This window comes from Acinonyx jubatus, chromosome E1 (genome assembly GCF_027475565.1).
Source record: "Acinonyx jubatus isolate Ajub_Pintada_27869175 chromosome E1, VMU_Ajub_asm_v1.0, whole genome shotgun sequence".
Lineage (NCBI taxonomy): Eukaryota > Metazoa > Chordata > Mammalia > Carnivora > Felidae > Acinonyx > Acinonyx jubatus.
The window spans coordinates 5,859,866-5,872,976 of NC_069397.1; the positions used below are offsets into that span (position 1 = coordinate 5,859,866).

The 13,111-nt window shown below is 43.6% G+C and overlaps 1 protein-coding gene across 3 annotated transcripts in view; it reads right to left on the reverse strand.

Moving 5' to 3' along the window:
* ZNF18 (zinc finger protein 18) overlaps positions 1 to 12,513 on the reverse strand; it is a 30,354-nt gene extending 17,841 nt beyond the window's left edge. Inside the window, exons 1-2 of one of the 3 annotated variants that reach the window (XM_027047334.2) lie at positions 12,437 to 12,513; positions 787 to 1,294 (exon numbers count right to left, since the gene is read on the reverse strand). In XM_027047334.2, the coding sequence (XP_026903135.1) occupies positions 787 to 1,173 (387 nt within the window). In that variant the 5' untranslated portion in view covers positions 1,174 to 1,294; positions 12,437 to 12,513. Of the gene's footprint in view, positions 1 to 786; positions 1,295 to 1,389; positions 6,433 to 11,727; positions 12,412 to 12,436 lie in introns of those variants that run through there. The other 2 variants (XM_027047336.2, XM_027047333.2) reach the window with 2 other exon arrangements.
* Between the last annotated feature and the right edge of the window lie 598 nt (positions 12,514 to 13,111).

Consider the following 13,111-nt stretch of genomic DNA (forward strand, 5'->3'; position numbering starts at 1 on the left):
AAGTAACGAAGCCTCCATCAAGCTCCCCAAATGATGGGGTCCGGGGAGCCTCTAAGCTGGTGAACACGCAGAAGTACCGGGCGCACGGCATGCCGGGAGAGGCCACGGAAGCCCCACGCCATCCCCATGGCCTCCTGCTGCTGCTCCTGAATCACGCTCCTTATCATAAACCAGCAAGTGTAAGTCGTGCTTTCGCGAGTTCCGTGAGTCATTCCCTGTCCAACCTGAGGAGGGCGTTGTGGGAACCAGCAAATATACAGCCAGTCGGTCTTAAGGACAGTTGGCCTGTGTGACCTGTGACTGGTGTCCAAGATAAGAGCATTCTCGTCAGACTGACCCTTATCCCCCCGGGTCTGCCAACCCCAGAATGTTAGTGTCAGGTTTGAACTGACTTGTAAGACACCGGGCCGGTATCAGAAAGTTGGAGAATAGGGGTGCCTGGGTGGCTCAGTCGGTTAAGCATCCGACTTCGGCTCAAGCCATGATTTCACGGCTCGTGGGTTCCAGCCCCGCGTTGGGCTCTGTGCTGACAGCTCAGAGCCTGGAACCTGCTTCGGACTCTGTGTCTCCCTTTCTCTCTGCCCCTCCCCTGCTCACACTCTGTCTCTCTCTCTCTCTCTCTCAAAAATAAATAAAACATTAAAGAAAAGAAAAGAAAAGAAAGTTGGAGAACTGGTTGTTAGTGTGGAAAACCACACATGCCGAGAGTCAGAAAAAAAGACAAGACGCCTCGTGAGACCCCAAGGGAGCCCTGTGCCTCGCTGGCGGATTACCCCCTCTGCTTACCCACCGCCACAGTCTCTGGGGGTCTCCCTTCAAGCTCTCCACGAGGGTCACCGCCTCCTCGCCGCTGCCCGGACACTGGGTCCGCACCCACGTCTGGATCTCCCCGGGCAGGATGGTCAGGAACTGCTCCAGCATGAGGATCTCCAGGATCTGCTCCTTCGTGTGAACCTCTGGCTGCAGCCACTGGAAACAGAGCTTCCGAAGCTGTCTCAGGGTCTCGTGGGGCCCAGACGTCACCTGGTAACGAAACTGCCTGAAGAGCTGGCGGGCGGTCTCAGGGTTACAGAGCTCCCCTCGAGGGGCAGCGTCCGGTCCGCAGAACGGGGAGTCCTCGGCCTTCGCCAGCTGCGGCAGCAGGGCCAGGGCCTGCCCCAGGTCGACAGGCATCGTCTGGCTCGGCGGGTCCCTTTGGGTGAAGGGTTTCCCGGAGGGGGCTGTCTCGGGTGGGGGGGACCAAGTCTTCACCGAGGCTCTCACAGGGACACTAGAGAGGGAGAGAGAGCCGGTGCTGCACAGAGAAGGACACAGTATCAGTGAGAACGAATTCACAGGCCCTACCTGAGAAGCAACGGCTCCACTACTCTCCTCTGAAAGATTACAAACCTGAAGCCGCCAAGCAAGTCGCTTAATACCGTATCTAAACTGGCATCTTCGCCCAGACCGTCTTACCACATTCTGTCTTGGGCTTCAAAGGGCCAGACCCAGTAGAAGGATGAAACGCATCACGTGAAGCATTTTCACCCTGGTTTTCCACGCGAACGGCTCTTCCATACGACACTTCCTTAACTGCCCCTGCGAGCGTGCAGACTAAACGGTAAAGCTGAACAAAGACGTCATCAACACCCTAGAAGGGGTGATGCTGAAACGACCTGATGCTTCCATAAGGAATAAGGGGTGAAAGAGGACAAATTAATTCTTCCCCAACAGGTGCAACGAAATTTCCAGGTGACCTCTTCTGAGGGCAGTGTGGAAAACGAGACTGTGTGGGAATCGATGAAAAACCTGTCCCAAATGAAATGCTCAACTCCGGGTTTAGAGAAGGCTTAGAACCAACAGTGACTACCCCCAAAGACACTTCTCTGGCCTTGAACTAAGTGAGCACTATTTTATGGCAACTGGCCTAAAAATCTGGAAGACAGTGGCTAAGCTGGTGGAAAAAGGAATGTTAAATGACAAAGGTAGTATTTAGAAATGCTTAAAGGATCAGTTTATTTAACTATTTCTAGTTAACTGTCTTGCATAGGATCCTAATGTTGGATTATTGGGCCAATCCTTAAATGTTATAAAAGCGCTGTAGGCCATCATTCCTCCAAAACACTAATTGGAACCATAAAAGCAAATAGACACACCCAATCAGTTCATCTGTCTGGCTTAATTAGAGATCGGTAGAATACGCCAGCTTTTCATAGCTGCCTTTTTCTTGTGGTACAGGAAGGAATGTCTTCATGCCTAGCACTTCAAACAACTCATCCTGTATCAGAAAATCATTTAAAAACTATAAATAAACAAAAAATAAAGTAAAATAAAAAATAAAACGTTTCAAGCAAAAAAGGAAAGGGTGAGGGGCACCGCGTGGCTCAGTTAAGTGCCCCGCTCTTGATATCGGCTCAGGTCATGATCTCATGGCTTGTGCGTATGAGCCCCACATTGGGCGCTGCACTGACAGTGGGGAACCTGCTTGGGATTCTCTGTCTCCCTCCCTCTTTGCCCCTCCCCACTCATGTTCTCGCTCTCTCTCTCAAAAGAAACATTAAAAAAAAAAGGGAAAGAAGTAAAAAGGATTAAAGGATTAATCCAAGGGCACCTGGGTGGCTCAATCAGTTAGGCATCCAACTTCAGCTCAGGTCATGATCTCACGGCTCGTGAGTTCAAGCCCACGTCGGGCTCTGTGCTGACAGCTTGGAGCTTGGAACCCGCTTCAGATTCTGTGTCTCCCTCTCTCTCTGCCCCTCCCCTGCTCATGCTCTGTCTCTCTCTTTCTCTCTCAAAAACAAATAAAAATTTTGTAAAAAATCTAATAAAGGATTAACCCAATATTACAGGTTTCATATGTGGACCTCATTGCACTTATTTTTTGTTTCAACAAGAAACCCACATATTTCGTTCATTTATTCAAACAGAAGCCAGGGTGCCATGCTGATGATGTGCTCAGTACAGACGTGTTTGAGCACTTCTGTTTCTGGCCATAGCAGAGTACCTGGTAGTAAGACCAGCCCACCCACTGTCAACAACTACAGAACTACAGAAAACGTTTAGGGCAATTGTTTTCCTGCACTAGACAACTGGCAGACAAGAATGAGGTCCCCGAGAGAAGAAAACCTCATGGGGAAGAGGCCCATGATCATCCTGGCTGACCGCATGGCGACAATTTCCCAACAATGGTGCAGGAAGCTGGAGCTCAAGTGGAGTTCGGTGGTCTCAACAAACTGAGGAGGGAGAGATCAGAACTTGGAGCCGCTTTAGTATCTGGAATCTGAACAACAGATCAGTGGAAAGAATGGAGCTATGGCAGGGAGGGGGGTGGTCATGAAGAAGTCTGTGTGGGGTTTTCCTGTGAGCCCTTGGCCAAGGGTTGGACTGCACAGGGGCAGGGTGAAGTTATGCAAAGTTTAACAGACAGCAGATGCTACAGGGTTAAGAGCAAAAGAGATACAAAATAAATGCCAATCAGGAATGAGAGATATTTGAGTTTGTGACCACTAAGAATGGAGAGACCTCGTTAATACCCGTTAATACCCAAAGCATCCTGAGATACCAGAAAGGCCGCGTGTTAGGATTGTTAGGAGTAAATACAATGCCCTAGAGTAAGATCTACTCTAAACTGGCCCTAAAAGAGCCTAAAGCCAAGCATCAACACGATCCACAGAGGAAATGCAGCCTCCTGGTCTGGCCTAATCAAGTTAGAACGCCTCAGGATACACTCTGGCCTTTCCAGAGAGACCTGTCCTAACAAGGCATAAAACCAAGCTAACTCAAGTCAAAGGTGATCAATGAGTAACTCAACTGCCTGCCAGAACAAAACTCAATACTCCTCAGAGGAAGATCACAGAATCCTACAATGTGCCACCCGCAATATTCGAGACGTAACCCCAAATTATTAGACATTTAAAAACATGATAATGTGACTCAAAGTCATGGAAAAAAAAACAGGAGAAACCAACCCAAAGATGGCCCAAGGACTGCAAGAAAAATATAGCCATAATGAAAGAAGACATAGGGACATTCCACAGAGAAAATGAAATTATAACAAAGAACCAAATCCAAATTCTAGGAAAAGAATTATCAACCCAGATTTCCACTCCAGTAAAAACATCTTTCAAAAATAAGAATAGAAAGATATCTGCTTTTGGAATGTGTTCAAATTCAAGCAACCATCAACTAAACAGAGACTGTTATAAATGTGATATACAAGCCCAACAGTTAACACAAATCAAAAACCTATAATAGGTACACAAAAAATAAAGAGAAAGGAATCCAAACATAACACTAAAGAAACCCATCAAACCACAAGGGAAGAAAGCAAGAGAAGACAGCAACAGAGAACTACAAAAATAAGAAAACAGTTAAAACAGCGATAAATATGTAATTATAACAATTACTTTAAATGGTCTAAGTGCTCCAAATCAAGATACAGAGTAACTGAATGAATAAAAAAAAAACAACAAAAAAACCAACACTCATCTATCTGCTGCCTGTAACAGACTCACTTCAGACCTAAAGACTCGTATAGATTGAAAGTGAAGGGATGGAAAAACATATACCATGCAAATAGAAGTGGAAGGGGATAAAAAAGCCAGAGTAGCAATACTATATCAGACAAAACAGACTTTAAAACAAAGACTATAAACAAGAGACAAAGAAGGACACCATATAATACAGGGATCAATCTAACAAGAAGATATAACAATTGCAAATATTTATGCGACCAACATAAAGGCACCTAAATACATAAAGCAAATATTAAAAGACATAAAGGAAGAAACTGGCGGTCATACCATAATAATAGGGGAACTTAACACCCTACTTACATCAACGGATAGATCACCCAGACATAAAATCAACAAAGAAACTGGCTTTAAACCACACAGTAGGCCAGATGGAACTAAGAGATATATACAGAACATTCCATTCAAAAACAGCAGGATACATTATTTCCAAGTGCACTTGGAACATTCTCCAAGGCATCACATGTTAGGCCACAAAACCAGTCTCAGTAAATTTAAAAAGACTAAAGTCATATCCTGCATCCTCTCTAACCACAACTAGAAATCAATCTGGAGAGAACACAAACACATGGAGGCTAAACAACATGCTATCTAACAATGAAGAGGTCGACCAAGACGTCAAAGAGGAAATCGAAAAATACGTGGAGACAAATGAAAACAACCTAAAATCTTTGGGATGCAACAAAAGCAGTTCTAAGAGGGAAGTTATAGCCATATCGGCCTGCCTTCAGAAGGAAAATCTTAAACAACCTAAACTTACACCTAAAGGAGCTAGAAAAAGAAGAACAAACAAAACCCAAAACGAATAGAAGGGAGGAAACACATTAAACCTTGGTTTGCGAGCATAATTCATTCCGGAAACATGCTTGTAACCCAAAGCACTTGTATATCAAAGTGAATTTCAAGAACCACCAGCTCACTTGTGATCATGTGACATTGAGCATCACATACTACTCATATTGCAAGACATCGCTCGTTTATCAAGTAAGATTTTTAGAAATGTTTGCTCGTCTTGAGGAACACTCACAAAACAAGTTACTTGCGATCCAAGGTCTTACTGTAATAAAGAGAACAGCAGAAATAAAAATAGAAACTAAAAAGCATAGAAAAAGATCAATGAAACCAGGAGCTGGTCCTTTGAAAAGATCAACAAAATGGATAAGTCTTTAGCCAGACTCATCAAAAAAGGAAGAGAGGGGTGATTCAAATAAATAAAATCAGAAATAAAAGGGGCGCCTGGGTGGTTCAGTTGGTTGAGCATCCGACTTCAGCTCAGGTCATGATCTCACAGTTCATGGGTTTGAGCCCCACGTTGGGCTCTGTGCGGACAGCTCTGAGTCTGGAGCCTGCTTCGGATTCTGTGTCTCCCTGTCTCTCTCTGCCCCTCCCCAGCTTGCACTCTGTCTCTCCCTCTCTCAAAAATAAAAAAAACATTTTAAAAACTTTAAAAAAAAATGAAAGAAAAATAACCACAGAAATACAAAGGATTATAAAAGAGTATGATGAAAAATTATATACCACCAAATTAAACAATCTAGAAAAAAATGGATAAGTTCCTAGAAGCATGCAATCTTCCAAAACTGAATTAGGAATGGAAAATTTGAATGAAACAACTGCTAGTAACAAAACTGAATAACTAACCAATACTTTTAACAAAAGTCCAGGACCAAATGGCTTCACAAGTGAACTCGACCAAATATTTAAAGAAGGGTTGATATCTATTCTTCTCAAACTATTCCAAAACAGAAGAGGAAGGAAAACTTTCAAATTCATTCTACAAGACGAGCATTATCTTAACACCAAAATCAGACAGAGACACTACAAAAAAAAGAAAACTACAGGCCAATATCTCTGGTGAACATAGATGCAAAAAATCTCAACAAAACATTTGCAAACCAAGTTCAACAATACATTAAAAAAAAAAAAACCTCGATCAATTGGTTCAATATTCGCAAATCAATGTAATACATCCCATTAACAAGAAAAAGAATAAAAACTATATGATCATTTCAACAAATGCCAAAAAAGCATTTGACAAAATACATCCATTCATGATAAAAGCTCTCAACAAAGTGGATTTAGAGAGAACATACCTTAAAATAAAAAGGCCATACATGAAAAACCTGCAGCTAACATCGTACTCAGTAGTGAAAACCTGAAAGCTTTTGCTCTATGATCAGAAACAAAACAAGGATGTCCACTCACCACTTTTATTCAACATAGTATTGGAAGTCTGAGCTGCAGCAATCAGACAAGAAAAAGGAATAAAAGGCATCCAAACTGGTAAGGAAGAAGTCACTATTTGCAAATAATATAGTATATATAGAAAACCCTAAAGCCTGCATGAAAAAACTATTAGAACTGAAAAATGAATTCAGTAAAGCTACAGGATCCAAAATTAGCATACAGAAATCTGTTGTGTTCCTGTGCACTAATAATGAAGTAACAGAAAGAGAAATTAAGGAAACAATCCCATTTATAACTTCACGTAAAGGAATATAATACTGGGGCACCCGGGTGGCTCAGTCAGTTAAGCGTCCATCCGTCTTTGGCTCAGGTCATGATCTCACGGTTCGTGAGCTGTGCTGACAGCTTGGATCCTGGAGCCTGCTTCGGATTCTGTGTCCCCCTCTCTCTCTGCTCCTCCCCCACGCTCAGTCATGTGTGTGCGCACGCTCTCTCTCTCTCTCAAAAATAAGTAAACATTTTCTTAAAATTTTTAAAAAAGGATATCTAGGAATAAATTTAACAAAGAAAGTGAAAGACTTGTACTCTGAAAACTATAAGAAGTTGTCGAAAGAACCACAGATGACACAAACAAATAGAAAGATAGATCATGCTCATGAACTGAAAGAGTATCGTTAAAAAGCCCATGACACCCAACTCAATGTACAGATTCAGTGCAATCCCTATCAAAGTACCAACAGCATTTTCCACAGAACTAAAACACATAATCCTAAAATGTGTATGGAACCACAAAAGACAACAAACAGTCAAATCATTCTTGAGAAGAACAAAGCTAGAGGGATCTCTTCTCCCAGGATTTCAAGATATATTACAAAGCTGGAAGAATCAAAACAGCATGGTACTGGCACAGTAACAGACACACAGACCAATGGAACAGGATAGAGTCTAGAAATAAACCTGCATCCATGTGCTCTAATCTACAACAAAAGAGGCAAGAATATACAATGGGAAACAGACAATCTTCTCAATAAATGGTGCTGAGAAAACAGAACAGCTACATGCAAAAGAATGACACTGGACCACTTTCTTATGCCATACACAAGAATTAACTGAAAATAGATTAAAGACCTAAATGTGAGACCTGAAACCATAAAACTCCTAAGGAAAATGCAGTCATCTCTTGGATATTGCCCTTAGCAACATATTTTTAGATATGTCTCCTCAGGCAAGGGAAACAAAAGCAAAAATAAACCATTGGGATGACACCAAAATAAAAAGCTTTTACATAGTAAAGGAAACCATCAACAAAAAATTATATAACCAATAAGGGGTTAATATCCAAAGTGTATAAATAACTTCTACAACTCAACTCAACTCAACACACACACACACACACACACACACAACCCAATTAAAAAAATAGTCATGGGACCTGAACAGACATTTTCCCAAAGACACAGAGAAAGCCAACAGAAACATGAAGAGATGCTCAATATCACTAACCACCAAGAAAATACAAATGAAAAACACAATGAGGTATCACCTCACACCAGTCAGAAAGGCCAATATTAAAAAGACAAGAAATAACAAGTGTTGGCAAGGATGTGGCAAAAAAGGAGAGCCCTGTTGGTGGGAATGTAAATTGGTGCAACCATTATGTTGAAATTAAAAAGTAGAAACACCACATGATCCAGTAATTCCGTTATTGGTATTTACACAAAGAAAACAAAACCACTAATTCAAAAAGATATACGCACCCCTATGTTTACTGCAGCATTTACAATGGCCAAGATATGGAAGCAAACCCAAGCATCCATTGACAGATGAATGAATAAAGATGTGGTATACACACACACACACACACACACACACACACACACACACACACACACACACTGGAATACTACTCAGCCATAAAAAAGAAAGAGATCTTGCCATTTGCAACAACGTTTGATAGGCCCGGAGGGCACTACGCTAAATGAAGTAAGTCTGACAGAGAGAGAAAGATACCATATAATTTCACTTATTTGTAGAATATGAAAAAACAAAACAAATGCACAAACAACAGAAACCAGACTCTTGAATACAGAGAACAAACTGTACTTTGCCGAAAGGGAAGTAAGTAGGGGTTATGAGCAAACCAGATAAAAGGGATTAAGAGCTACAAACTTCCGGGGCACCTGGGTGGCTCAGTCGGTTGATTTTGGCTCAAGTCATGATCCCAGGGTGGTGGGATTGAGCCCCGCATTGGGGTCTGCACAGAGCATGGAGCCTGTTTACCATTCCCTCTCTTTCCCTCTGCTCCTCTTCCCTGCTTGTGCCATCTCTCTCTCAAAATAAATAAACTAAAAAAAAAAAAAAAAAGATACAAAGTTCCAGTTATAAAACAAATGACTGAGATGAAAAATACAGCATACAGAGTATAGTTGATATGAGCACTGAGTAATGTATAGAATTGTCAAATCAATATGCTATACACCTGAAACCAACATAACATTGTATGCTGATTATACTTCAATAAAAATAAATAAGCTAGGAAAATTTTTCTCCAGTGATTTATATGTAAGAAATGATAAAGGACACCTTTCCAATTGCAGAGAAACTCAGATCTACAGAAAGGAATGAAGATCTCTAAAAATGGTAAACATCTACTGAATAAATATAGAAATACTATGCTTTTACTTCTAACCTCCTTAAAAGGCAACTATTAAATACAAAAATAATAACAGTGTAAACAGAGCATAAGTAGAAGTAAATGACATAAATATAACACAAAGGAGTGGGCATAAGGAATTAATCTGTTGTGAAGTTATTACATTTATGAAGTGATAAAAAAGAATACGAAATGGGAAGTGAGTGGTGCTAAGGTGACAAACGGGAAATGCAAAGGTGTTAAATGAGAGGCAGGAAATAAATGTAAATTGTGACATAAAGTGGTACAAATATTAAAGTAGATTCCAATAAGTTAAAGTAAACTTTGATCATTTAAAGACGCTACTGCTAGGTGTAAAAATATTATATAAAGAACTATAGCTTAAAAACCAATAAAGAAATCCCCCAAAACATTCACTATCCCAAAATGTGATAAGAAAACATCAAGAGAAGAATAAAAACCAGAAGGATCAAATGGGGAAAAAAGACAACTGGTAGACCAACACTCAACCATATCAGTAATTACATTAAATGTAAGTGGACTAAACATTTTAATTATAAGTAAAGACTGTCAGATTTAGAAAAGCAACATCCAGTCATACAGTGTCTACAAGAGATATTTTATACATAAAGATACAGATGGTTTGGAAATAAAATAAAATAATGGGGAAAAGAAATCCTATGCAAACAGCAAGCATACAAAAAGTGGTACAGTTATATTATATCTGACCAAGAGACTTCAAGACCAAAAAAGAAATAGGGAAACATTTCGTTATAAATGAGTCTAGTCATTTACAACACAAAACTGTAAATGTATATGCACTTAATACCAGGTCTAAAATGGCAGATCCTCACAGCTGATCGAAGGAGTAGACAAAAAAAAAAAAATCAGTAAGGATACAGAAAATCTGAACACTGTAAACCAACTTACCAACTTGATCTGACGTTCAGACTCAACAACTATAGAATACACATTCATTTCAAGTGCATACGAATCATTCACCAAAGCAGACCACAGGCATGATTACTTTTCAAAAGATTACAATCTCAAAGTATATATGCTCTGACCATAATACAGTGAAATTAGAACTCGGTAACAATATCTAGAAAATGTCAACATATAGAAATTATTAAAAAACGAAACTCTTAACCTATGGCCAAAGAAAAAGAAGGACAATGGAAATTAAAATGTTTTCATATTGAATGGCAGTGAAAACACAACATATCCAAACTTATAGGAGACCACTTATAGAAAACTAGAGGAAAAATGTGCAGTTTTAAATAAATGTGTCACAAAATTGAATAAATATACAAGCACCCTTCATAATCTAAATCTGTTTGGCTCCTGAGTTTTAAATAACAAGTAAAAAGATTTCAAAGATCAAGAGACTGATGCGTAGATTTATTCAGATTTATTTCCTTCCTGAATTAAGAGTGCATAGATTACATTTCGGGAAAGTGACATTTAGGGAAAACTGTAAATCTTGTATTTAAACTTGATTTTAGTAATTATATCCTAACAAAATGCTAAGTAAAATGTCTCAATTATTCCAAATTAAATTATTTTATAAAGGGTGTAGTTTATAACCCAATGAGTTCATGAGAACCTAAAAACACTTCAAGTTATCCCAAATGCATAGTTCTTATTAAAACTCTAACAAATGAGAATGAACTTAAAAATATATTCTTAGGGGGGCACCTGGGTGGCTCAGTCCTTAAGCGTGGGACTTGGCTCCAGTCATGATCTTGTGGTTCCTGAGTTGGAGCCCTGCATGGGACTGTGCTGACAGCTCAGAGCCTGGAGCCTGCTTCGGATTCTGTGTCTCCCTCTCTCTCTGACCCTCCCCTACTCATGCTCTGTCTCTCCCTCTTTCAAAAATAAATAAAAAATTTTAAAAATTAAATATGCTTTTAGGTAAGCACGCTTACTATGAATGTGCATACAAGTAGCCCTTTGTTGTGTACCTACTATTGACAAATCTAGTCAAGCTCCTGAGTCCTCTTTGTGACTTGGTCTGGCCTTTCGGCTCTGCCCTTGACCCTTTGAGTCCCGTTTCAGCAAGAATCTTGCTGAGCCCAGTTCAGGGAAAAACCCTCATCTTTGAGAGCTGGTTAAATGCTACATCCTAACGTTGTATATCTGACCACCCCTGATATCTGATCAAAGTCCTTAGCACGCGGGCCTGCCTTCGGCTAAACTCCTGTCAAGTCGGTTCAGCCCGTTCCCTTTACCCCACGTTTCCTTAGTAATTTTCTATCCACTGATCCTCCCCACGGAGCTCACTCGTCGTTGCTGTATTCGGAACACAGCCCAATTTCTCTCTGCGCCTGCAAAACCCCGTTTGGGTCGGGCCCCTAAATAAAAAGCCTGCCTTACCGTCCACAAGGAGCCTTAGGAGTAATTTTTACTCCAACAGCTACGCATCAGCTCCTTATTAGGCCCTGTTCCTGCCATTTCTAATCCTGGCGGATTAGGAACCTCTGATGTTCACAAGGGGCTGCCGAATTGGAACCCAGGAAGCTCCAAGCAAGGCCTGTGCTCCGGGGAAGAGGAGCCCCCAACGTCGGGGGATTTGGGGGGGGGGGGGGGGCGAGTTTCGAGGCTGGTTCAAACTGCAGGGAAGTTAGGGGAGTGCCGCTGGCATTCTGCGTCCTGGAGGCCGGGACGGCGCTCCCCACCCAGGTGTTCTCCACGCCGGGCCCCCCAGCACCCTTGGCACGCCGGGGAGGGAGGCTCCGGGCTTCAGCCCACGAGGGGCCCCTGCCTTCCAGCCTCTGGGGGAAGGCACAGGGAGCGGCCCGGTTTAGCTGCCAGTCTAGGGGCGCGGCCCGGGAGTCCGGCGGGGTACGCAGGATCCGGGGCACAGAACCAGCGCCGGGCAGCGGCGTCCCCACCACCCCTGAGCCCGCTCGGCCCCGCCTCCCTGCCCCGGCCGCGGCCCCGCGCCCTCCGAGAAGTCCGGGCGCGCGTCCGCCGGCCCCGCCGTCGCCCCTGGGGGCCCAGCTGAGCCCCGCGCGGACGCGGGAGACGCCACGCCCGACCCCGGGTGGCCGCGGCCGGGCCCGCCTAGCCCGCGCGCGCTCACCTCGGCCCGCGACGCCGGCTCCGGGCGCACTTCCGGGAGGCCGGCGGCTGCGCGCGCCGCCGGCGCCGGCGCCAGGACGGAGGGGCGGGGCCGGAGCTGGGCCGCGGGCTCCGATTGGCCGCCCGCGTCGCCCCGCCCCGCTCGCGTCGCCCAGGCGCCATGGCCGCTCGCGGTTGCCCGCAGGGGGCGGCTGGGTCATTCATTCCAGCTTGGAGAGTTCGTCCCTTCACTTGTCGCCGACAGGCTGGGCCGAGCGCTGCGAGGGTCTATCAAGATAATTCCCGTGTGTGTCGCATACCCCGTGCCCAGTCCCACACCTTTGCGACTCTGCCCGTGTCCTAGGTGCTCAGCCGAAGCCTCCCTGCTGCATTGGATTTGCTCCCCGACCTCCTCGATGCTCCAACTCACACTAGCTCTGCACTTCCGGGGCTCTCTCTTTCCACTCCCCCGTGTTGGCATTCCATGCGTTGCTAACCTGTCTCCCGGCCTTCGCGTCCCGTGTGTCCTTCTGTCTCCCTCCCTCTGCCTCCCCCAAACTCACTCTGCTTCAACAGGGATGCCATCCTCCCTCCTCCCCTTCTCCTTCCCTTTCCCGCAGGCCAGAAGCTGCGAAGTGCTACTCTTTTGCCTCCTCGCTCAGACACCTTGCCCTCTCTCCATTCTCCACCTGTCTCT